Below are 26,002 nucleotides of genomic sequence, written 5' to 3'. Positions count from 1 at the left end.
CTATTTGCAGTACCCAGCATTTGGAAGATGGAGTCAGGAGGACCAGCCTGAGTCGCAGAGTGACATTGAGTTCTTTTTCAGGTGGCACAGCTTTTAATCCCAGTACCTGAGAGACAGAGGCAGGTGGATCTCTGTGAGTTTGAGGCCAGCCTAGTCTATATGTTCAAGACAGCCAGGACTGTATAAAGAAAAGAGAACCTGTTTCTTTTTCTTTTTCTTTTTTCTTTCTTTCTTTTTTTTTGAGCTGGGGACCGAACCCAGGGCCTTGTGCTTGCTAGGCAAGCGCTCTACCACTGAACTAAATCCCCAACCCCGAGAACCTGTTTCAAAAACAAAATAACAACAAAAAACCCAAACACAAAACACAACAAAAAGCCAGAACCTCTCTTTTATATATCAACAGTCACTAGTAGTTGGGTCTTCAGGTGTCTACTAACAAGGTTTCCCAGACTTTCCACCCCTGCCCCACCCCTCTTTTCTAAAATCTGAGACAGGATCTCACTGTATAGTTCCAGCTGGCCTGGAACCCTATGCGTAGACTAGGCTGGTCTCGAGTACACAGAGATCTGCCTGCCTCCTAGTCCCTATTCTTAGGATTGAAGGTGTGGTACTGCATGCCTGGCTGGTTCCAGGACCTTTCCTGAGACAGGACCACCCTCCTAATGTATCCCCGATTAGCCTTGCACTCTTTATGTAGCCAAGCTGCCTCCTCTGTCGGCCTCCCTAGTGAAGGGATCCCAGAACTGCAGCAGCAGAACTGTTCCCTGTGGTTTTGATGGACATCTTCCTAACTCAGGAATGCTGAGTGTTTTTCCATGCGCACGCTGACCTCTTGTTTGTGTCTGTGGAGAAAAGTCTGTTCAAGAGCTTTGCCTGTGTCTTAGTTTATTTGTAGTCTAGTTTTTCATTGTGAATATTAATACTCACATGTGCTTTTTTTCTTTTTTTCTTTCCTTTTTTAAAAAAGATTTATTTAATATATATGAGCATCCTGTCGCTGACACACCAGAAGAGGGCATCAGATCTCATTACAGATGGTTGTGAGCCACCATGTGGTTGCTGGGTATTGAACTCATGACCTCTGGAAGAGCAGACAGTGTTGTGTTTTTTGTTTTTTGTTTTTTTTTTTTTAAGTTTTATTTATTTATTTAATGTATGTGAGTTCACTCTTTCAGACCCTCCAGAAGAGGGCATCAGATCAGATTCCATTCCAGATGTTTGTTAGCCACAGGTGGTTTACCATGTGGTAGCTAGGAATTGAACTTAGGACCTCTGGAAGAGCAGTCAGTGCTGTTAACCACTGAGCGGTCTCTCCAGCCTCAGACAGTGCTCTTAACTGTGAAGTCTTCTCTCCAACACCCATGATTTTCATTCTTTTTTTTTTTTTTTTTTTTTTTTTTGGTTCTTTTCTTTGGTGCTGGGGACCGAACCCAGGGCCTTGCGCTTCCTAGGCAAGTGCTCTACCACTGAGCTAAATCCCCAACCCCCATGATTTTCATTCTTAGCCATTTTGTGGGTTTATTCTGTTGACAATGTTGTTTATTTAGTAAAAGGTTTTTCTTTGATTTTGTCTGAGACAAAGTTCTGAGATGCAGACCGAGCTGACCTTAGAGATGCCTCAATCCTTCTTCTCTTGCCTCCTGGGATTGTGCTACTGTATAGGCCAAACAGCTTGTTCATTATGTTTTGAAACAGAAAAAGGGTGTCTCCCTGCATTGCCCAGTTTAGTCCTAAACTTCTAGGCTCAAGTGATCCATCCTCCTGCTCTAGTTTCCCAGGTGGCTGGGAGCACAGATGAATGACCTCAAAGTTGCTGAAGTCGGACTTTTCCATCTTTCCTTCTGCTACACATCTTTGGTGTAAAATCCAATAAAGTCTTGGCAAATCATTAGTTTCATCAGGATTTCTTCTGTCCCTTCCCCAGACCCCCGGAGTTTCTTAGGCTGGCCTACTACCAGGGCATCCCTATGCCCAGCCGTCGCATTTCAGGAATTGCAGATGACATTTACATTCTCTTTTCCGATGTTAGTGAAACCCAGGGCCTAGCCCTGGCTATGCAGGCCTTCTGACACTGAGCTACAGTTTCCTAATCTACTCGGAGGTCATTTCTGTGTGTGCATGAAAGCTCCAACTTTGTTCTTTTGCTTGTAGATTTTCTACCACCATCTGTTGAAACAACTATCAAGACCCTAGTCCCCTCCCAAAGTCTTTTCCGCATTGGCCTTGGGCCCTTCTTGAGAATTAATCTGACCATCTTCATGCATGTAAGGGTTCATTTATTTTAGGGTTTTCTGTCTACTTTATTGGTCAATATGTCTGTTTTCATGCCAGTGCCACTACTGGAACTTTGTAGGTTGGTTTTGTTTTGTTTTTTTATTTTGTTTTGTTTTGTCTGTTTGTTTGGTTTGGTTTTGTTTTCCTGAGACAGGGTTTCTCTGTGTAGCCCTGGCTGTCCTGAAATTCATTTTGTAGCCAGGCTGGCCTCGAACTCAGATCCACCTGCCTCTGCCTCCCAAAGACATGTACCACCACCACCCAGCTTAACTGTAGTTTTTTTTTGAAAATGATTTCATACCTGTATAGAACGTATCTTGGTTATTTTCAGTCTCTTATTACCCTCCCTCATCTCATTCCCTCTGAACCTATTTTTCCCAAAAGTCCCCTCCGACTTTCATGTTCATTTTTTCTAACGTTTTGTGGGTTTTTTGTTTGTTTGTTTTGATGTGTATATTTTGCCTTCATGTATGTATCTGTAGTACATTTGTATTTGGTGCCCATGGAAGCCTGAAGAGGTTGTACGATTCCCTCAGAACTAGAGGCGCGTTGTGATTGTGAGCAGCATGTGAGTGCAGCCTGTATTCTGTAAAGCTTGTAGACCATGCTGGCCTTGAACTCAGAGAGATTGGCCTGCCTCTGCCTCGCAAGTGCTGGGACTAAAGAGAGTTTAAATTTGGGTATGTCAAAGCATGCATATAGTCAGCTCATAGGAGTTCTCTCCTTCCATCATGTGGGATCAAAGTCAAGTGGTCAGACTTGGCAGCAAGCACCTTTACCCACTTAGCCACCTCGAAGGCCCTCTGTAGGGTTTCCTACCAATCAGATTGCATTATCTTTGAATACAGATTAATTTTGTTGTTTTGTTTTTAAATGAAGTAGGTTCTTATGTAGCCCAGTCTGACCTTTACTTTGCTGTGTAGTCAAGGATGACCTTATATTTCAGATCCTCCTGCCTGGATATTCCAAGTGCTAGGATTATAGGCATTCACTATCAGACCTGGTTAGTTTTATGTAGTAATAGGACTTGAACCCAGGGTTTCCTGCCTGCAAATCCCCAGTGCAAGTATTACAGAATTACACCAGCACACCCAGCACACCCAGCCCAAAACTCCTGCAGGTAGCTTTTACAGGAGAGGAAAACAAAAAACACCGCTATTTGTGTTATAGAGCGTGAAGTACAACTTTTTTTTTTTTAAGATTTGTTTGTTTTATGTATGTGCATACACTGTAGTTGTCTTCAGACACACCAGAAGAGGGCATCAGATCCCATTACAGATGAGTGTGAGCCACCATGTGGTTGCTGGGAATTGAACTCAGGACCTCTGGAAGAGCAGTCAGTGCTCTTAACCACTGAGCCATCTCTCCAGCCCCTCAACTTTAATTCTTAAATTTATCAAAATTTTTTCATAGGAGTCAGGCGAGTTTATGAAAGTTGGAAGGATCTGGGATCCTGCTGAGTAGCTCAGGTGATCAGCAGCTTAGAGGATAAGACCCACTGGAGCCCATCTGTGTGTCTGGTTTTCTCTGAGGCTGAGCGGGGTAAGCCCTAGCTTAGAAGGTGTGAGACTGACTTGTTCCCTTTCTGAATTCTCTAAGGCTTTCTTATCTTAGGAAGTGAGGAATCTGGCCGAATCCCAGGGCATCCATCTGGTTAAAATAAACATCGTGGGTGGTCTGAGATGGAGCCTAAGAACTTGATGAGGTCAGGTTTGGAGGTGGAAGACAGATTTGGAAGTAGGGCACAATTTGTCTTTGTGAGGTGTAGGGTTTTAGCAAGTCAAGCATGGCCGCAGCTACTTCCTTCTCACTAGAATGCCTGTGTCCCTGGCAGCTGCTTGCACTGGAGCTGGAGCTGAAGGTATGCTCTGCTGGCCTTAGATAAACCCTGATGCACTGCAGAAACCTGACATGCTGTGGGGAAAGCCACTACCCAAGTTATACAGTGGATGAAGACAGGGAAGGAAGGTGTACTTGTGTAGCAGGTACAGTTTTGGTTCAATCTATGATGTGGAGTCCAGGAATGGAAAGGTAGTGATTAAAGTGACAATCCCAGGAAGGTGACCTTCAGGTCACTATAGACTGCCGAGGGCTAAGAAGTCAAAAGATTCAGGGAAGAACTTTTTCCTTTCTTTTTTATGTGCATTAGTGTTTTGTCTGCATACATGTCTGTGTGAGGGTGGTGGATCCCCTGGAACTGGAGTTACAGGTGGGTGTGAGCTGTCATGTGGGTACTGGGAATTGAACTGGGATCCTCTGGAAGAACAGCCAATGCTCTTAACTGCTGAGCCATCTCCAGCCCAAGACCTGTTTTCCTTATCTTGTAACACACTGTTAAGGTTGGGAGGCTGGGGGCTAGCTCACTTGTAGTGTACCTCGTAGGTGGGAAAGTCTCTGGTTTGACTTTCTTCCCAACACACACACACAAAGAAAGAGATGGACTTGGGAGACTGATGCAGAAAGACCCTGATTTTGGGGCTAGCCTGGGCTACATAGTGAGACTTGTCCTAAAAACAAGAGGCATCAGTCACAGTCAACATGTAAATTCAAGCAAATTATCAACCCACAGCTTCTCAGGGTTTTTTTGTTTTGTTTTGTTTTTGTTGTTGTTGTTTGTTTTGGGTTTTTGAGACTGGACCTTATGTATCTCAGGTAGCCTCCAACTCGGCTATAAAGCTGAACACCATCTTGAACTTAGAAATTTTTTTTAAAGTTACATGTGTGCATGTGGGAATACATGTGTGTCACACTATACATGGGAGGCCAAAGGACAATTTGTAGTAGTCAGCTCTCTTTGGGTTTTTTTGGTTGGTTGTTTTTGTCACGGGTCCTAGGAATGAACTCAGGTCGTCAGGCTCTGCAGCAGGCATTCATTCATACACTGAGCCAGCTCAGGCTGGGCCTCGAACTTTTGATTCTCCTGACTCTACAGAAGTCCTGGGATTACAGGTTTGAGCTACAACGTCTGGTTTATCCTTCCAGAGTGGTGCCCGGGATTGAACCCAGGGCTTTGTGAATGTTAGGCAAATACTCTGTCAACAGGGCTGCGGCTTTAGCTCTCAAAGTTTCACTTTTAGTTCTCTGAAAGGTGAGGGTTCCATTTAGAGAAGCCTTTTTTTTTTTTTTTTTACAAAGTGGAACCCTCAAAACACTTCTCTTTTTCGGGGTATGTCATGTTTTTATCATCACGACCATATTCCCTGAGAAATAGTTTAAAGGAATGAGGGTTTGCGTTAGCTCAAGGCTTGCCTGGAGGTTTAAGGTGGAGAAAAGGCGCGGCAGGGAAGGAAGGGAAACAGGAAAAGGATGGGATCTTCACAGGTTCTGCTTGGGCACACCCACCCAGTAACCTGCTTAAGTGTCGATGATGCTTATTCTCTTCTCTGCCACACCCCCTAAATTATAAACTCATCCACTGACTAGTCGCCTAGAGCCCTTATATCCCAGAAAACAAGTCCCAAGCCCCTCCCTCCCCAAAGCCCATCAGTTTGCAATAGTTTCTTGCCTACAGGGCCTTCAGGGGTCATTTCAGATCCAGACGGCAACACAGGGAATGTCACTTTTCAGATGGCGTAATATCCTACTGTGTAGCCTAGGCTAGCCGTGGAGTCACTGATCCTCCTGCCTCTACTCCTGGAATACTGGACCTGCATATTAAGCCCAGCAAAAGCAAACCTCTTGAGAGTTACCTATTCCTGTAAGTTCTGGGCCTGTTGAGTTGTAGGGGACACTAACAGACCCTGGATGAATCCTAATGGGTACAGGAGTTCAAGGCTAGACCACATGCTTACAGGAGACACTATCTCTCTCTCTCTCTCACACACACACACACACACACACACACACACACACACACACACACACACACACACACACACAACAAATCAAGGCTGGGGAGGTGGCCTTAGCAGTTAGGAGCACTTGTTCCTTCTGCTAAGGACTTGAGTTTGGTCCCCAGAACCCACATGGTAGCTTGCAATTTCTTTAACTACAATTCTAGGGAATCTAACACCCTTTTCTGACTTCTGGTGTCTTTTAAAAAGCGCAGCCAGCTGCTTTGATTGTGAAGTGCGTAGCCCACATTGAAGTTAAAGATGGCCGGATGCTGGTTAGTGGTAAACCACTCACCACTGCTTTAACTGGGCTTTGGACATCTCTTGACCTTGAAGCAAGACACTTGAAAGTCCCAAATCCACACCTACACTGGCCGAGTTCAGTCCTGTAACCTAAATCCTCACTCGATTGCTTTTCTCAGGGTGTGGGCATCTCCCGTGTGAGTGTATAAAAACAACTAGATGAGCACTGCACAGGCCCACCACACAGCAGAGCTCTTTACTACTGCTTTGTGCTTTATGCCACAATTATAATCTTGATGTAGCAAACTATGCCCATAGCTAGTGAACTCAAATGAGAATTTGCAGGCTGACAAAACAGAAGCGGAGGTCTTCTTGCCTTGAGCTATGGCTGAAGCAGATGTGGGTCAGATGCAGCTCTCAACCGCGTGCTTCTCCTCCCCCAGGGGGCAAAACTGCCACCTCAGAAGTGGCAGATCCTTTCACCCCACAGAGCCGAGTCTGCCTGTAGTCAGCAGACTGGCCAGGTTTACAGGGAATGCATCCTTGTAGACAGCGTTGGACAGGACAGATGCAGACCAGGAAAGGCTTACACAATACCTAGGTAGCTAGAGGAGAGCAGCAGAGGTAAGGCGGAGTAAAGACCCAGGGACTGGCACACGCCTTTAATCCCAGCACTTGCTGGGCAGAGCCGGGAGGATCTCTGTGAGTTTGAAGCCAGTCTGGTCTATAGAGTGAGTTCCAGGACAGCCAAGGCTACAAGAAAAAATAAAACTTTGCTCCAAAGCACAGTAGGTCCAATCAACAATTCAGTTTGACTTTAAACATAAACAAAACCAAAACAATTTTATTTGACAAAAGACAAAAACCAGTTATTTACAGTAGTTTTTTTGCTCAAATATTGTTCAATGGGACAACTGTGCTTCTCCAGATTTACCTTACAAGCAACCTAAGCAGAGACTGCTCTACCCTTCAGATGCCCTGTTTCACTCCAGGAGGGGGATGCCAGAATATGTCAGCAGCATGGCTCCTTCCCTCCTCCCCTGCTCAGTGCACTGTGGGGGGAAAATCCCTCATCCTAGTATCACCCCCTACCGGAGCATCCTACACAGCCATGGGAGCTCTCAGACAGGTGGGGCAGAAGTGGGCAAACCAAACTCAGTGAACCCACCATGCCCTTCCCAGGAGTGCCTCCAGGTCACAGGTGAGGTTGCTGGGTCTCCTGCAGTACAGGAAGCCAGAGGGGGGCCGAGACAGCCTAGGAGAGCAGTCCCTACAAACAGCAAATCTCTCATTCCACTTGCACAGCAAGGAATGGGGCACAGCCACTCAGGAGAGGTATGGAAGCCTGGTAAACGTCAGGGGCTCCCAGAAAGGCCAGAGTGGTCGTCTTCTGCCTTCCTCTGGGACAGGCACTCCAAGTCAGTCAACATCCAAGAGCCCCATCTGTGCGCACAACCTGGTAGACCCCAGGAAATTACAGTCAGGGCTCCTCACATCTTCTGGTTATTCAGAACACAAATATTTTGATTAATAAAAACCTAGGGTTAGTGTTTCTTAGGATATATAAAGATGGGGTATAGTGCTGCTGAAAACTAAGCAAAGTAAACAGGGGGAAGGAAGGAGGTTAAGACCAAGTGTGGTCTGTTTCCCGGGAAACTTAGGCAGGCCCCTTGCAATCCCAACTTGAAGGGAGGTGAACAGACACAGCTCCCAGGCGGCTGTAGCTGCACTAGCCTCTCCTCCAGGAAGGCTCCAACTGCCTAGGTGAAGGAACAAGTGGCATGTCTGAAGGGCCTCCTGACCAGCAGATGGCTCACTCTTCCCCAAGCAGGAGATGCTGGACTAAGTCTGAAACAAGCTACAAAAGCGGGGATAGCTACCCAGAACAGAGAGAAAAACAAAACTGTTTCAGTCTAGCTTAACCACCCCAAACTACAATAGAAACAAGTGTGTCTCTTATCATCTGTCTCTGCTGTGTCTAAATGGCTGTCTGCTTTGCTTGGACTTGATTGTGGCTTTATTCCCCGTCTGGAATCCACCACCTGTGGATATTTTCCTTCTGTCTTTTATAACAGGGTAAACCAAACCAAGATTAAACAATCACCATAGTCTGAATTCAGCACTATAGATTATCTGCTGGTCCCTTATACAGTCATCCTGAGCAGCCGTAGATTACCCCATTCATCCAGCCCCATCCCTCACGTAAGGTGCTCTCTCCCCACACCTGTGCTTCTGGGCTACCTACTGCCATTAACACAAACCACAGCAAAAGGAAAATAAAACAATTTAGCAAAAATCTAAACATTCAACTGGAGTCGGCTCTGTGACATCTGCTGGGCATTTTCCTTTGTCCTTTGAATAGGCTGGAATGTGTGCACCTGGCTCGACCAAGAGGCACAGCTTAGGGGCGGCTTGGACCCAGCTCAAGTCTGAACTTGGCAGGTTTCCTGAGCCTGGGTTGGAAAGCAGGCTGGAGTGCAGGTGTCCCAGGGCTCTCTGGAGAAGCAGCAGCAGCAACACCACACCTGGCTCTGGTGCCTTGGTCTCCTCGGAGAGGACTCTTGAAGGAATGGCACTCAGCAGAGTACAGGCCCTGTTAACGGTGCAGTGCAGCGACATCAGCTGGCCTCTTTCTGCTGAGGCCCGCTGGACAGATGATCCTGATGCTTGGCAGTGATCCGTACATAGATAACCCTCTGTATGAAAGGGAAGTGAACCAGGAACCTGGGACAGCTGGCCTGGACCTCAAGCCGCCTGGGAGCAGTGCCTACTTGGCATTTTCTGAGACTAGAGGGAGCGGAGTGTGTAGTAAGGGTGGCGCTGGATCTTGCTGCTTCTGAAGCTCCATCTCAGCAGCCCTCTGCAGCGCCACCTCCACCAGCAACTGGAAGCTGCTGAAGTCGTCCTTGTCCTGCTCTGGGGGTGTGGGTGGTGGTGTATTGAAGAGTCCACCTGTGGGGCTTCCAGCCTCTGCCCTAGTCAGCAGGGTGAGTGTGCTACCAGGGGTCACCAGGGCCTTGGGGGATTCCAGCTCCACTTGTGGGAAGGACGCTGCTGGCTTTTCACCTTGGCCTGAGTGGAGTGGCATGGAACACACAGACAAGGAGAGCATGTTGGTGGGGGCTGGAACAGACACAGCCAGCAGAGAGGGGCTGCTGCCCCTGGGGAGAGCCACATCTGAGGCCTTACCCCCACGCCGGGAGATGGTGAACTGATTAGGGTCTTTGCCATCCTTCCGAAGCATGTCAGGGAGAAGGCGGCGGCGGGCATTGATGAACCAGTTACATATCTGGAAAGAGTGAAAGAGACTTATCAGTTAACTTCATTCAAAACAGCTACAAAATGTTTGGTGTTTCAGACACCAAGACACAGACAGCAGCCAACATCTCAGACATGTTGGCCAGTGGAATGGTGGGACAATGGAGTGAAGGATGCAGAGTCTAGGAAATACTTTTCAACTGAAACTTGGGAGACAAGAGGCAGATGTACCTGTTTCCATGAGTTAAAGGCCAGCCTGGTCTAAATGAATTCTGTGAAAGCTAAGGTTAAGTCGTGAGACCACATCTCAAAAGTGGCTGCAGCGTACCTATGAAAACCGCTGAAAGGCAGGCCGTGGCACAGCTCAATGTGGTTATTAGAGGCCACCTCTTAGGGTGAGGATTTAGTTTTACTAAGAACACAGGGAGCCACACAAGTTACCGCTTATTTTTTGAGACAGGGTGTCACTGTATAGCTCTGGCTGTTCTGGAATTCACTACTTAGACCGAGGTGGCCTCAAACTTTGCTTCTACCTCCTGAGATACCACACTTGGCTTTATATTTTTGTTTTTCTGAGACGGAGTCTCTGTGTATCCCTGTTCTTGAACTCTGGCTGACCTCAAATTCATAGAGCTCTGCCTGCCCTTACCTCCTGAGAGGTAGACACACACACACACACACACACACACACACACACACACACACAGTGCATCACGTGTCTGTAGAGGTTAGAGAGTGTTTAGGAAACGAGCTGCCCACCAGGTGTGGGTGGTACATGTGGCAAGAGTGATGCTGAGAGACGCATTCCTAGGCCTGTAGAGCGGCTGAGACCAGACAGAGATAGCGAAGGGGCGATCAGGGAGAAGAAAGAGTGCTTCCAAGCCACACCAGTGCCATGCGGTCTGTCACCCCTCTGTATGCTGGGTCATGCTGCGAAGCTCAAGGTGCCCCGTGTGCCCATTACTTATCTCTAGTGCTGAGGGAGCACCAGTCTTGCTCACGTTAAGCAAGTGATTTTCACGGAGTTGACCCTCAGCTTCAAGGCTCTCTTTCTGACCTCTTTGCCAGTGTAATGTTCTCAAAGTGCGATGGCTGGTGATCTGGCTAAGAAGTGGCTGTTTGTTTCTTACCACCACTAGTCTGAGTCCAGATTCAGGAGCCAGGAAACTAACACCCTCCTGCCTCGTCCACCTTTCTAACCCAGCACCATTCCTTCCCGCTCTTCTGCGGTCAGCACATGCAACTGCTTTTGGGCCCTGCTCATTCAAAACAAAATTAACCACAAAACACAAGATAGTCTTTAATTTCAACACTCCAGATGCAAAGGCTTTGGATGTGTAAAACCCTGTGGGGTGGGGGATGGGACTAAACGAAAGCCAGGTGTTGGTGGCACATGCCTTTAATCCCAGCACTTGGGAGGTAGAAGCAGGCCTGGTCTACACAGTGAGTTCCAGGACAGCCAGAGCTACAGATAAACCCTGTCTATACCCCCTCCCCCCAAAAAACCCAAACCAAACTTAACCTCCCAAGAACAGTACACGTTCTACATAGCACATTCCCTCCTTCCTGGAATGCTTTCTTGCCTACTGGTGGACCAAGGCTTTGCACCTCCAGTGCCGATTTCTCTAACAGCTGCTACTTACTGAGCACAGAGCGTCAGACTTTTCTTCTGTAAAAGGAGCTGGGCCGTCTCTAGCACTGCTGGTGAACACACGGAAAGGTCCGTCTGGCACCTGGCAGAGCCCAGAGCCCAGCTCTCTGTAATCCCTCAAACAGTTGAGTTAGAGCCTCCACGCGCCCCTACTCTCCTCTTCCAGGACTTCTTCACGTCACTGTTTGCCTGCTGTGCTTTAGGCCAGTCCCTTGCTGGGGCTGCCTTTAACAGTTCTATGCCCTGCCCTGAGGTGCTGACATCATCTGGCTGTGCAAAGGCAGTAAACAAACAGGTGAATGACCACCAGGACAAGCCCAGAAACAGGAAGGAACAGTCTATCAACCTCTGAGATCCCTCTCTAACTGCTTCCTGTTGGCAGTGAACAGCTCCTCCACTGTCCAGCACACTGCAATGCCACTGCTTCGTAAGTAGCTCAGAAACAATGAGCAAACCACCACGGACCAGGCCCCTGCAACTATGAATGATTTAAACAAAACAAAAAACCCTTTAATTAAAATAAATACTAAACATCAGAGACAGAGCTAATGGGTCTGTCTGAAAGGCTGAGGCTGAAAGGACAGCAAGGGCCAGGGCCAACCAAAGGAGCACTGACTGAGGCCACAGCAGCAAATACTAAAGGGTCATTGAGCTAATGAAGTCAGCTATGATGGTGCACACATGCAACTCCAGCAATGGGAGGCCAACTTGGGCTACTGAGTAAGACCTGGCCTCCGATAAGCAGGACTAGTGAATGGACAGGCTGTGAATGTGTAGTCTGTGTGGTCCTTGTTACTCAGGAGCCTGGGCAGAGGAAGCAGCCCAGTAAAAATCCCAGGTCCAAGAAGAGGTCGTGGTAGGTGAGGAGTTCTCAGTATCAGAGCTGATCCACCAGTTGGGAACATGCAGTTTGACAAGTTTCACACCCTAGGCTCTTCTGTCCTGTTAGTTCATCAGCAGACACGTTCAGAGCCTGTGCCAGCTGCTGTAGGAAAAAGAAAGGTCAGGAGTCTTCTCTCTTAGAAGGCCGCAGCAGTGCCTCATTCTTCCTCCATCCTGCTTAGATCAGAGACCCAAGCTCTTGTGCCTCTCTTCTGGCCCTGACTAGTGCTAGGCTTCTTTCTTGGTACATTTCTTGAGCAAGCTCTTGAGTATAGTCTTCTCATGAGATCTCCACCACGTCTAGCCAAAGAGACAAGAGACCCATCGTGACAGAGAGTGATCTGTAACAGCCAGCTGCAATTTTACCAAATCCCACAGAAGAGCCCTGTCGAGCTAACCTGACAGAGGCATCCGTGGTCCCTCTTCCCCTCTCCGATCCAGCTTCAAGAGGGCTGCCCAGGATTCTTTTATCTCTCTTCACCTCGGTGCTTTACACACAGCAGGCACTGGTCCTTTACAAAGGACAGGCTGAACCGCTGGCTGGTTGGAAGCAGGATTAACATTGATGTCTTGGAACAACTTTGGAGACATTTTGTTAAATCTGTATGCAAGTCTGGGAGGTAGTAAGCAGTGTCCCCAAAACCTTACAAAGAGGAACACAGAGATGAAGAGACATGCCTAAAGTCACATTGCCTTGAGCTACATAGCTGGTTTCACAAGCTGATCTCTTGGCCAGAGGTCTCCATCTTCCTTCGACTGCCACAGGGACAGTTTAAGTGAACCTCGATCTTAAAAAGTATCACTCAAGGGGTTGGGGATTTAGCTCAGCGGTAGAGCACTTTGCCTAGCAAGCGCAAGGCCCTGGGTTCGGTCCCCAGCCCCGAAAAAAAAAAAAGTATCACTCAAACACAAAACCTCAGCTCCCGTCCACTCTACTCATTTAGTCTTTATCAGTCCATGACATGGTTTTGGTGGCGATCTCCACTGCTGAGTTAGAGGCCATCACTAGGAGTTCAGGTTTGAAGGCTGCGTAGGACAGCAGAAGGGAGCAGGCTTTAGACCTTTCCTCCCACCAAGGGCAGCTCCCGTCCACCTGCTTCCTACCTCCCTCAGCCATTAGCAGCCTGCACTTCTCTCCTTTACATCTGGCTGTGAGGTACGGGAGCAGGAAGCAGGTACCACTTTAGTAACTTGCCTAGCAAATTTAAGAGAAATGCGCTTCAGAGAAAGCTAGAAGCTTTCTGGGCACTGGCCACCGGCTGTATGGGCCCCTAGCCCAGGGTACCTCCACACTAGCCTTGTCCCACAGACTGTGTGCTGAACTACTCATCCCATAGAACTGCACATCTGAGGGGGAGTGAGAGCAACCCCTAGATTTACGCTGTGCTGGGGACCCACAGCAGGGCTGACTACTAGGACGGTACTCTACGAACTGAGCCTTTACCACAGATGCTCCTCACCCTTCCCTGCCCCAGTACTAGGGCCTGCCCCAGGGCCAGTCTTCTCATGTGTCTAAGAAGTGCCCCATCACTCAGCTTCATCCCTGATCCTTGGAGGGATTTTAAAAATCTGTTAAAATGGCCATTTTCAATCTGCTTTACAGACTTTATATGCAGGTAGGACGAGGTGGAGTTGGGAAGATGTTTCCGTTCTTAGACTTACTCACTTTTTCTTTTTCAGATTAGGGTATCACATCTCACTATGTAGCCCTGGCTGGCCGGGAACTTAACATCTACCTGCCTCCAATTATTCCTGAGTACTAAGATTAAAGGTATGCACCACCATGCCAGACTTTGGATTTCTTTTGTGACAGGGTCTCTATAGCTCAGGCTGACCTGAACTTGTGGTAATCCTCCTGTAGTCACAGACGTGAGCTGCTACCTTCACCTGGCAATACACATTTTTAAACCAGGGCTCTGCAGAGAGCTGCTGTGCAGACCTACGGACAGGGGTTTATCTAACCCACTCTGGTGAGCACCACCAGTTCTTTAACTATGTCACACAGAAGAAGCTCACACACACAGGAGGGCCTTGAGGACAAGTGACCTGTTGTAGCCTGTGGAAGCTTCCACAGTGCGTGCAGTGACTGCCTGCATAGGGGGACAGAAGGGTCTTACCAGAGAAATAGCTATGCAGCCTGTGGGCTCAGGAACTGTCAGGAAAGGACTTAGAGGAGCAGTGGAACTGCCTGCAGCACAGCACAGAGCCCTCCCAGTGCAGCCCAGGTGGTGGGAAAACTAAGAAACGGACTCAGGACCCTCCAGGCAGTCAGTCCAGTAACAGGAAACCAGATGAACTCAACCAGTAACTTAGGCTCTGACTGCCACAAGGACCTGACAACAATCCTCCAAAACACAATGGTCGGGGGTTTTTTGTTTTCGGTGGGGGAGGGGGTGTCTTATTTTCCCAATTGCCTCACCCAGGACAAAACCTAGCAAACCATTTACTTGCATGACTCACTGACTTGCTAATGACATGGCTCCAGGGCAAGTAAGAAGCCAGCATCAAAAGAGGTGCCCCGGGGAGAAGAAACCAGCTTGGCACAATGCAGAGGTACCTGTTGGGGCAGTGGCTAGTTTAAAGTTCTTCCTTCGGGGCAGGAGTGGTGCTTAGGGGGCGAGCTTGGAAACCAATGTCCTTAAGAGCAAAGGAAAACTTTAAACTATATACAGACAAAGCTGTCCATTTCCAACACCATTTTCTGCAGTTGCAGTTACTTAGCCCTTCCCTGATGAACGAGCACCCAGAGTGGAGCAATGACAGCGAAGCAAGCTAAGGTCTCTGCTCCCCACACCCACGAACTCTGTGCCACCTACATGCAGCCAGCTAAAGGGCCTAATGCTGGGCCCAGGTCCTGTGGAAACAGCCAACTCCTACAGAGGTGGGGTTCCCTGGTCAGAATAAGGAAAACGGTAAAGAGAGTACACAGCAGGAATGTGGCCAGAGAGGAGACCGACTTATAACAGGCAACTGGTGTCTTGGAGCGACAGGGAGAAGCGTGGAATAGAGAAGTTACATTCCAGCCAGGCATGGTGGCTCATGCCTGTGATCCCAGCATGCTGGAGGCAGAGGCAGGTGGATTTTTGTGAGTTACAGGCCAGAGGCCAGTCTGGTCCACACAGAGTTCCAGGACTGTTGTTAGGTCAGGATGACCTACCTCAGAATATACAACCCCCCCCCCCCGCCAAAAACCCCACCAAACAAACAAAACCAGAACAGCAACAAAACACACAAAAGACAAAAAAAGCTAAGTCCCCTACTGTGGTGGGTACACCTTTGGGCCCAGCACTGGGAGATTCAGGCAGCTAGCTCTCCTAATGAGACAAGGCCACCTCGGGATTCCATAGCAAGACCTTGCCTCAAGAAACAACCCAAAACCTGATATTCCATAACCCTGAAGAGAAGCTGGAGCTCTCACAGGAGCGTGAGAAAGGGCAGGGTCAGCTGAACTGTCAGGTTTCCACTCAGGTACTTGAAGTGCCTGAAGAGTCTCCAGGAGAGGGTACGGCTGAGGCTGCCGTGAGGTATCCTTTAGGGAGGGCCAGATGGCCTCCACTTGTCCCTTACTCTCCGTACACCCCAGTGGCTGACCCCTGCCCTCTACTTGGATGCTGAAGTGAAGCTATGGTCGTGTAGGCCCCACTGGTCTCTGCAAGGATATTCTGACTTTCTCTTTTCACTCTGGCCTGTGTCATGCATGGCGCCCAACTACCGGGCCCCACATCTGGAGCTGGCGGCAGAAAACACTGGGGTAATTTATTTACTTTGGGAAACTGGTCTTATAGCTATATGTAAGAGCAAAAATAAAGGTTTTAAACTCAGTTTTATGTTTGCACTACACACTTACGACACAATAATGAAAATTATTAAAGTTAGCGTCGTGAGGGGAGGCAGGGCCAAGGAATGGCTTTTGTGCAGTGCTGGGGACCCGTTTCTTGGTGTGCTAAGCCAGTCAGTCAGTGCCTTACCACTCAGCCCATTCTCCCATTACTGAAAAGGGTCAGTCTCAGTCCATTTCTCAGCTCTGAGAAATAGTATCCTGGACAAGAAGCAATTTCAATTCTGTGTGGCAAGTGGCTTGACAGGACAGGTGTGAGGTGCCACAGGGATGTGTGACAACGGCTCCAAACAGGAAGCAGGCTAGAGGGAGAGACACGTGCTTGAGGAGTGAAGCAAACAAAGGCCAGGATTGACCCTGGATGTTCATACCCAACAGCCAGTCCCAGGAAGGACTGCAAAGGAAGCTGGGGTGCTTGCTCTGAAGTCTGGAGCCCATCTGAGGACAGTGGGGTCCCTGGAGTGTGTGGGACATGATCTGATCTGTACTTCTGTGACTGAAAGATAAAGGCTGGAGGCAGGGGGACCAGCGAAGGCTGTCTATGCAGTTCTGGTCTCAAACTCTAGGCCTTTGTTCTTGCCTATGTGCCTCTAGTGCACATAAGTTCAAAGACACCTTCCAGGGCGTCCTGACAGAGGCCCTGGGCTCTGTGTCACCCAGTCTCTATTGGCTTGTCTTAGTATCCATCAATCTGTACCCCACGCTCCCAGCCTAGAAGTTCCTTGACAGTATCCTAGGAGGAAGAGCAGGGCCCCGGAATTAAATGTAAATGTTCCGTGCTACAGAGCACCCTGGCTATGGGCTCCTGGAGGGTAAGAACAAAGACGACCAGCACCCCAACTGTTGTTTGAATTGTCGAGAACGCTCCCTGTCAGATGAAGAGACGAGGCTCAGAGCGACAGCAGCAGACTGGCTGAGGTCCAGAGTCCTTGCGAAAAGAGTGAGGTGACAATCAAGTCCTATAACTTGAGTCTAGACTGTGTCTCAAGACAGACTTGGGGTAACCACTATCTAAGGCACAGAGCTAGGTCCCAGGATTTTTACAGGCTGACCACCTGCCATGCCTTTTCACCGAAGGAGGAACAAAAAGGTGGGAAGCCTGGCAAGTAGCAGGATCAGGTGAGGTAACTGGAGGAAGGAGCCAGCTTGTGGGTTGGAGAAATGGTAGACAGGCCAGAGAAGAGAATCGAGAGGAGGCCTGCTGGCTCACAAAAGGAGCAGTGAGGCCAGCAAGACAGAGGCAGGACTCTGGTCTAGGCCAAGGGCCTACTGCATAAACTCGGGAGGTGAGAGCCAACCCAGTCCCAGAGCAGTGGTGGGTCAGCACTATGCAAACAGCAAACCCATCTGCTGGTTGACAGGACAACTGAAAAGAGACACAACTTCTAGTACAAACGTCTCGAGTGCCCCTGAATGTGGTTCACAAAGGTCCTTTTATATCCTGTTTAAAATGTGTTCCTCCTAACAGTTCCACTAGGCACAGGAGAGGAATGTCTAGCCTCCTCCTCTTCCTTCTGAGGGCTGGGATCACAGGCGTGTACCAGCTTGTCTACCTCCAGCTCAATTGCTAAAAGACCTTCTCTTTTCCATCAAGAAATTTAAAAAAAGAAAGTCACGGGCATACGTGCACTTGCAGAGGCGAGAGGCCCTGAGAGCTGGGGTTACAGAAGGCTCTGAGCTGTCTGATGTGTGCCAAGGACGGAACACAGATCCACAGGAAGAGCAGGGAGTGCTCTTAATCCCTGGGTCATCTCCTCAGTCCATTCAACTCATTTTTAAGCAAGTCCCGTTCCAACAGTGCTGTGGGATGCACCTCTCTCTGCTCCTGTGCCTTTTCACTTTCAAGGCCAACAGTAACAACTCCTCATCCCCTCACAGGGACCAAAGCCTCAAGAGCGGCATCAGCAACCTCACTTCGGTGTCTTTCCCTTAGGGCCAGGAGTGGGCTTCTCATCTTATCCCAGCAGGGGTTATGGTAGGTCAAGGCCACAGGGCCCGGGGGACAGAGCTGGAGACTGGGGCCTGGTCCCCTCTTACCTGCAGCACGGAGAGGTTGGTCTGTCCAGAGAGGCTTAGTTTCTCCTGCTCAGAGGGGTAGGCGTTGTAGCGGTGCAGATACAGCCAGTCTCGGAGAATCTTTACTGACTCCTTGGGCAGGTTCCCCCTGCGCTTCCTCTTGCCGGTCAGGGACAGAAGACCTTCATCCTCGCCTAGATCGCTGTCCGACATGGTGCTTGGGGACTAAGCTGGACCTCTGGGCAGCCTGGGGCAAGTGACAAAGTGGATGGGGATATTAGCGTCTGTCCCCCTTTCCTTAGTCTCCTAGTGAGTTCTCCCTCACAAGCAGGGTCATGGTGTCAAATCCCGGACAGTGGCACCATAGCCTGAGCAAGGCGGATGAATCCTAAATGCCACCAATTCATGGAACATAGAGGGATGACTGAGACATGGGTGGCACCTCTTCTAAAAACAGAACAGGACCAGAAAGAACTACAGCTTCCTCCCGTGGTCCTGAGACAGACTCACTACACAGCCCAGGTGGACCCTCCTGCTTCTGCCTCCCTGGGGGCAATGCTCAGCTCTAATTCTGTTTTCTGGGCTGTCCTGGAAACTTACTCCTATTACCTCACGTAACTCTTTTGAAAACTCCTAAAAGGGGGAAACTCACAGTCTCGCTGCTCTCTAGCTACTCAAGAGAAACGCACACCTCGTCCCATGCAGAAGCCCATGCACCAATGCTTACTGGAGCCAAAAGGTGGAAACGACCAAGACATCTCCAACAGATGGTTGAGCGAATGAGCTACTTGGCCATAAAAAGAAATACAGTGGCCTGCAGTGATGGCTCGGTGGTTAAGAGCACTGGCTGCTCTTCCAGGGGACCTCAGTTCCCAGCACGAGGTGGCTCACAACCCACGTACAGCTCCAGGGAACCCAATGCCTTCTTGTGACCTCCACGGACATCCATGTGGTGTGTACATACACTCACACACATAAAACAAAATAAATTATAATTACTACAACATGGATGGGCCTTGAGCACATGCTTGGAAGAGGCCCGTCATAAAGGACCACTGCTAGGTTTCCACGTGTGAAGGGAAATCTGCAACAGGCTGCTTCTACAAAACGGTTCTGCAGTCAGTTAGGGGTGGGGAGGATAGAAGGATTTTAGTATATATATATATATATATAAATATTCTTTGACCGAAGTGCTCTATTCTCTCACCTTTTCCCCTCCCACCAAATCCCTTCTCCCCCCCACCTCCAGGATTTTCCTTATTTTACGTATACAGATGTTCTGTCTAATGTATGTCTGTGCACCACGTATGCAGAGTCCTGGTAGGACAGGAGGAAGAGGCAGATCTCTAGAACTGGAGTTAAGATTGTTGTGAGCCCTGTGTCTGTGCTGGGATCCGAACCCAGGCTCTCCGTAAGAGCAACAAGTACTCTTAAACCCCTTAAACCCCTGAGCCATTTCTCCAGCCCCCCCCCCCGGTCCCCACACCTATTTTAAAAGTGAATTTCTGGGACTGGAAGAGATAGCTCAGCACTGATGAGCATTTGCTGCTCTTACGGACGACGTGGGTTCCATTCCCCACACCCACGTGGAGGACACAACCAACCACAGGTCCAGTTGCAGCAAATCAGATGCCTTCTCTTGACCTCTGAGGTGCAGATGAAAATCCACACACAGTAGAAAAAATAAACTTCCCATCGTTTAAGATTCATTATAAAGGATTTGGTATGGGGTAATTTTCCCTCCAAGGCCCAGAGGCGGGTCTGGTAACTGTTCAGTACGTCCTGCCGCCAGCCACTGTGCATGTGGTGGGTAGTGAGTCATTCCTATGGTTGTTTCTTGGACGGTCTTCCTTGGTCCGGCCTCTGACCTGGTCTGAGACTTAATCTCAGAATCCTGACCAATGAAGTGTGGCTCTGGTCCCAGCTTTAACTCCCACTGGGCTGTGCGATCCTAGTTAAATGTCCTCCTTTCAGAGTTAGAAGCCCTCCTCCGCCCCTGGTCCGCGAAGGAAGGTTTCTGCCTAGATAACTCGTATCAGCTGCCCCTCCAGCAGACAAAGTTCCAGTTCACAAAAGCAAAAGAAATTTACATTTTAATAGCACAAGTTCTAGGCCAAGGCTGGGCCCGAATCTCAAGGCTCCTCCCTTCTCTGCCTTTTAACAGCTCCCCAGCAGGCCTAGCCAAAAGACTCTGGCATCTCCCAGGTTTTGTTTCCTCGACTTGGGCCTGAGCCCAGATCCCTGGGCTGGCTAAGCCAGACTTTCGAGGGAAGGGTCTACCTTCAGCCAGGCCACCTGGAGGTGAAACGGGCACTGTTCACTCAGAGGAGCACAACTTGGATGCATTCTGAGGGCAGACATTTCGGCCACCACGACAGCTGGGATACCAGCTCAGGGAGGCAGCCCTGGCAGTGGGTGAGAAGTTTACTCAAGGTTATCTTTACGAATTCCACTCTGGCTGCCTGCCAGAACTCAGTCTTCAGAATTCCCTGTGTGGGGGCCAGAAGAGCACCCCTCAGCGGGAACTTTTTCTACCTATGGGTCCTGCACCCTAGGGCTGTCTGCAGGTTACACACACACACACACACACACACACACACACACACACACACACACACACGCACACGCACACCAGTGATACCTCAATACCCCTCATGCAAGTTGAACACTGCTCAGAAAACCGACCCAACCCACTGCTCACATCCCCAAGTTCCCAGAATTTTACAAACACACAGCTTTACACCCCATACCTAGGACCAACGACTAAGGCTCTCTCCGAACTAGCCCAACTCCTGCACCCGCCCACCCACGAACCCCAAGTGACCTGCCCACCCACGATCTCTCCGATCCAGGACACAGACGTCACCACATCAGCCATCCATCAGTTTTTACACTAACTGGGTTATTGGAGGCACCCCTTGGACACTGCACCCCATCAATCTCCTACACACACCCACAACACCATCTGCAGCCACTCCCACAGAACTTTTCTGACAACTCGCCCAGCTCTAGATACTCTCTCCAGGGCCGCACACTGAGGCTGGTGTTCCCAGCAGTTCACACAAAGCGCGCAGCCTCCCCCGCGGCCCAGACGCAGCGGAGCACATGGCTCATGGGGCGCCGACGAATCCGCCGGCGCTCAAGGCACCCTCACTCAACTGTCCCCCACCAGAGTCACGGTGCGTGCAACAGCTCCCCTGCCGGCCCGCCACCCGGCGCTTGGGAATTGGGGCGAACTCTGCAAGAAAGAAAACTCACGTGTCCATTCTGGGACAGGAAAAAGTTTAGTTCTCAGCCCCTTCCCTGGTACTCCGCGCAGACTGACTCTTGGGGCGCGGGGCCGCCGGAGCGTGCGCGCTCGGCTTTGTGCTCCGAACTCGGCCCGGAGGGGGAGGGGAAAAGAGGGGGCTGGGCTCCAACCTCCGCGCCGCCCCCCCAACTCTGCTCCCAGACTCCATGTTGGCCGCCCCCCTGCATCGGGGACGCGCACAGCCCCCGCAAGACGCCCGGCTGCCCTTCGCCTGGCCCCGGGGTCCCGGCGCGCACAAACTTTCTTCGCGTCGCCAGCCCCACGCGCCCCACAGCCTTGGCCCGCCCGGGAGTGACAGATGCCTCGGAGACAGACTTTCCTTTGTTCCAAAGGAAAGGGGAACTCGCGCGGGCTCCCAAGCCCTCTCCGTCGGAGCCCCGCCCGCGGCCCCCACCTCCAGCTGTCACTCGGCGGCCCCCGGTCCCGCTCCGCCACCGTGCGGGAGGGGGGGCTGCGGGCGGTTAGCAACGTGCACTTTTGAAACCAAACAAACCCGCTCCCCGCGCGCTCACCCCGCTGCAGGGCACCGGCCGCCCTCTCCCAGACTGGGATCTTTGGGAGCCGACCCCTCCCACAAAGACGCCGAACAGGACCCCCCGGGACATTCCACGCCAGCGCTCCGCCGTCCCGACTCACACACACCCCCGGGCTCACACACCCACTGTCGCACGCGCCGGGACGACGCCCCCTCCCCCGCCCCGGCGCCCCAAGAAACTTTCCAAGTTGTCCGCGCGCCTCCTCCCGCGTCTCCAGCCCTCCGGCGCCCCGCACTTACCTTCCCCGGCGGCTTTCCGGCCCACGCGGCCTCGGTGGGGTGAGGGACGACCGGGCCGGGACGGGGGGCGCTGGGGAACGCGCCGGGTACCTGCCGGGTCTGACACCCGCCTGACAGCTCGCGGCTGGAAAGCACCTCGCGACCTGACGTCAGATCCCCTCTCCTCCCATCGCGCCCGCCGCACCCTCCCCCACCGCCGCGAGGCAGAAACAAACTTTGTGCAGAGCGTGGCCAGCTACGCCCACCCTTGGGGGCGGGCCCGCAGAGCTAGGGGGCTTCGCTCCGCCCACGCGCCGGAGGGGGCGGTCCCGCGGCACCTCCTTCCTGCGCCCACCCACCTTAGGAATGCCACATGGCCCGGGCCTGGGGCGGAGCGGTGGGACCAGGGCTCCCGGAGTCAGCTCCAGGGCAGGAAGTGGCCCGCTCCTCCTTTCAGAGAGTGTTTCCGGAGCGCCTACTGTGTGCTCCTGGATGGGGGTGGGGGCACTACCGAGCATAAAGGGTGCCAGTCCCCGTAAGTTCGTCTCCTCCTCTGGGAGCTTGCCCATGTGGGGATGGGGAAACTGAGGCTCAGTAGGTACGGAGGCTAACTCCCAGGTGCTAAGGGACCAGTTGTTTTGTCAGCCTGTAGGGTCGCGGCGAAGGCCACTTTGGATAACACCCCAAGCCTAGCACAGAGGGTCGGCCAGGGGTGAGTACAGGCTGCGCCCCAGGAGCGTGGGAAAGGCGGGCACTGTGTCACAATTTGGAGATGACCACAGTTACTCGCTGGTCCCTGACTTACCATGTTTGCCAGTGTCCTTTGGCCCAGGTGGGTCTGATGGTAGAGCCTGAGCCTTTCCCTTGGTGGCTAAACCCAGATGCAGAGGGTGAATCTAGGCGCTGTCAACAGTCCAGGCTGGTGTCTTTTTTCTTCAAGTTTTCCTTACTAACAAGTTACTTGACTGGCCGACTGTCTCTTGCTGTCTGCATTAATTGGCATATCCTAATTCCAGCTCACAGAGACCTTTTCTGGGTTTGTGATCATACAGGCCCAGAAACCTGAGACCCTCGTGCCAGTACCAATGGCATTGGAACAGGCTTCCCTTGATTATTATTTTTTAAATGTTATCATTTTCTAATCATTATTTTATTGTTGAGCTTGGGGTCACCCTGCTGAGGCTACCTAAGGGACAGGGACAACAACTGTCATTGCTACATCAGACTCAACTTTTGTTGTTCATTTGCATTGTAGTCACAGAAACTTTGGGAACAAAAGTTAAGTTTCTCGCCCAGAAAGCCCTAAGCCAGTCAGGATGCTGATTAAAAGCCTCTTAAGATGGGTGTCATAGAAGCCAGACTTGCCTGAAAATACTTTAAACCAAAATGGCCATCCAAAATCTAAAACATTGCCCAGAACCCTCCTTTTTACCCATGGAGAAACCAAGGCTCAGAGAGTTGGTCACAAGCATTTTCTTGGCCAAGTCATATTCCATCCACAGACCTATGAAAGAATGAAGGAGATGGGAAATCTTAGGTAAGTAAGGTAAGAACCAACTAGGTCTTGGCAAGAGGCAGAGACCTTCATATAGGTGTGGCATGGAGGGGAAATAGAGGGACAGCCCGGTGAACCTGGAGATGTGACCTGGTTCTTAGCTGCTAAGTTGGACCTCATGTTAGGCATGTGTAGCAGGTCTGAGAGCCATATCTTCTCTTTGGGACAGGAGCCTCTGGTGGGCAGTCACAAGCCCACAGAACTCCCCACAGATTCCACCAGTGACAGCCTGCTAAGCCAGTGTCCCCAAGTCTGTCCAGATGAGTGATGCATTCCCATGGCCAGCAGCAGAGGGAACTGAATGCTGGGTCACAGGTCTGGATTCTCCCTAACCTTCTTAGAAGGATCCAGAGTTGGGGGTGGGGGGGCTGGCTCTGTGTCAGGATTTCCCATAAACAAATTCCCTAGCCTAAATATACCATGAATTTGACAGTTGCCAGGTCAGTCTTCTTGGTAAATATAGTTTAAGATGTGCGCGTCTCTACACCAGGCACTTCCACTCCTGGGTTAATGTCTTCAAAGCAGCTGCACACGAAGCTAAAACTCACGTGAGATTATTCTTCACGCTGCTGTTCTGGAAAAGTCAAACATCTAGGTGCCCTTCCTGGCCTCTGGATCGTTATTGATAACAACGGAACCATACAATATCATAAATCTGTGTGCTCCAAGCCAGTGAGGTCTGGCTTGAGTTTATTTTCAGCTATAATATTCGGCCTAGAAGGGGCTTTGGCCAGATGTGTTGATAATTTTGACAAGAAAACTTTCCGACTGGTGTTTGGTTTGCGACAAAGTCTGTCTGTTACTCAGGCTGACCTCAAACTCCCAAGCTCAAGGCTATGCCTGCTTCAGACTCCCAAGTAGCACTATTAGTTCTCTCTCTCTCTCTCTCTCTCTCTCTCTCTCTCTCTCTCTCTCTCGATATGAAGGTCTCCCTATGTTGTCCTGTTTAGTCTGGAATCCTTCTTGTATTTCAGCTTCCTGAATCCGTGTACCCTGCCACACCTGGCTCTGGTAAGGTCAAACCTCTCTAGCAAACGTGAATTTGGACCCCAGCACTAAGAATACATTACTATTGTTGTGGCAAGAAACCTCCCCTCCCCCACCCCGGCCCTCCCCCCTCCCCCACCACTGTTTTCCCCACAAAGTAAGAAACTGTGCTGGGCGTGGTATCACAAATTTATAATCTCAGCACTTGGAGGTGGAGGCAAGTGGCTCTTTGTGAGCTCAAGGCCGTCCTGGTCTACAAAGAGAGTTCCAGGCCAGTCAAGGTCCTCAGCTCCCCCATAAAACTAGGGGAGGGGGGTAGAGAGGTGGGGGTTGGGGTGGGGATGACCCATTGACTTGGAGGTTTTCTTAATAGCTCTCTGAACCATGTCAGTAATCCCAGTACTCTAGAAAAAAAAGCAGGAGCATCATGAGTTCAAGGTCAGCCTTAGCTGTAGAGCCTTAGTTCTTAACCTTCCGAATGCTGTGGTCCTTGTGCTTTGGTGACCCCCCAACCATAAAATTTTGTTTCTATTTCGTAACTGTAAATTTGCTACTGTTATGAATCATAATGTAAATATCTGATATACACGATATCTGATACGCAACACCCCAAGAGGTCACGACCCCTCATATTGAGAACTGCCACTGTAGAGCAGGAGACCCTGTCTAGAACAACCAAACACCTATACTGAGAAACTGCGCCCAGCCTTCGAAGGAGAGAGCCTTCCTGGTTCCAGCTTGGGGTCCTGACCTCTGGGGAGCCTTCATGCTGCTGGTTCCTAGGATACTTGCTGGTCACAAGGGTGCAGTAAATGTCACAGGAGTCCACTTTGATTGGAAAAGAAATCACTGGCTGCTGCCCTTGTTACCAGAGTGGCAAAGGGACCAGCTGTGACAGGCAGTCACCTCATGTGGTGAAGAGGTTTGGATCTGCGTGCCTGGCCCCCCGGGCCTCTTCTAAAGACTAAGGAAGAGCTTAGAGATCAGGTTGAGTGGGTAGAGGAGGAGCCATAGCAGGCCAGCCTTCAGGGTGGAGACGGTGGCTCACGAGAGGTTCTTGTCTCTGTCTCACGTGGATTCCCACTTAACTACCTAAAGCCGTTACCCTGTCAGTCAAGCCCATGCCGTTTAGCTTTCATGTTGTTGAGTTTGGTCGTCCGAGTTTTTTACCTCTTCTACCCCTGGTGCTGGGGTAGAATCCAGGCCCTCCTGCATGCTAGCAAGCCTTCTCCCATCAAGCCTCACGAAAGTCCCCTCTTTAAGACAATTTTGTTGGGGTTGGGGATTTAGCTCAGCGGTAGAGCGCTTGCCTAGCGAGCGCAAGGCCCTGGGTTCGGTCCCCAGCTCCGGAAAAAAAAAAAAAAAAAAAGACAATTTTGTTTTGGCATTTTATTTAGTATC

At 50.3% G+C, this 26,002-nt stretch overlaps 1 protein-coding gene across 2 annotated transcripts; it reads right to left on the bottom strand.

The window, feature by feature from the left end:
• Positions 1 to 7,160: 7,160 nt before the first annotated feature.
• On the bottom strand, positions 7,161 to 18,383 carry Tgif2 (TGFB induced factor homeobox 2). Of its 2 annotated transcripts, XM_032904609.1 has the most exons (3): positions 18,017 to 18,383; positions 9,540 to 9,639; positions 7,161 to 9,422 (listed from the first exon to the last, which is right to left on the bottom strand). In XM_032904609.1, the coding sequence occupies exons 1-3, from the start codon at positions 18,206 to 18,208 to the stop codon at positions 9,118 to 9,120; spliced, it is 597 nt and encodes a 198-aa protein (XP_032760500.1). In that variant the 5' UTR covers positions 18,209 to 18,383; the 3' UTR covers positions 7,161 to 9,117. The 2 variants fall into 2 exon arrangements, with proteins under 2 accessions (XP_032760500.1, XP_032760498.1); XM_032904607.1 differs by having other exon boundaries at positions 7,161 to 9,639.
• Positions 18,384 to 26,002: the final 7,619 nt, after the last annotated feature.

Source organism: Rattus rattus, chromosome 5, assembly GCF_011064425.1.
Source record: "Rattus rattus isolate New Zealand chromosome 5, Rrattus_CSIRO_v1, whole genome shotgun sequence".
NCBI lineage: Eukaryota > Metazoa > Chordata > Mammalia > Rodentia > Muridae > Rattus > Rattus rattus.
The sequence above is the reverse complement of the archived record's forward strand: the minus strand, read 5'-3'. Positions and strand labels throughout refer to the sequence as shown.

Excerpts from the sequence above, each read along its gene's own strand:
- Tgif2 (XM_032904607.1), bottom strand. The coding sequence starts at position 18,208 with ATGTCGGACAGCGATCTAGGCGAGGATGAAGGTCTTCTGTCCCTGACC. Across the intron at positions 9,640-18,016 it reads CCAACCTCTCCGTGCTGCAG|ATATGTAACTGGTTCATCAA; the intron begins GTAAGAGGGGAC and ends CACTCTTTCCAG.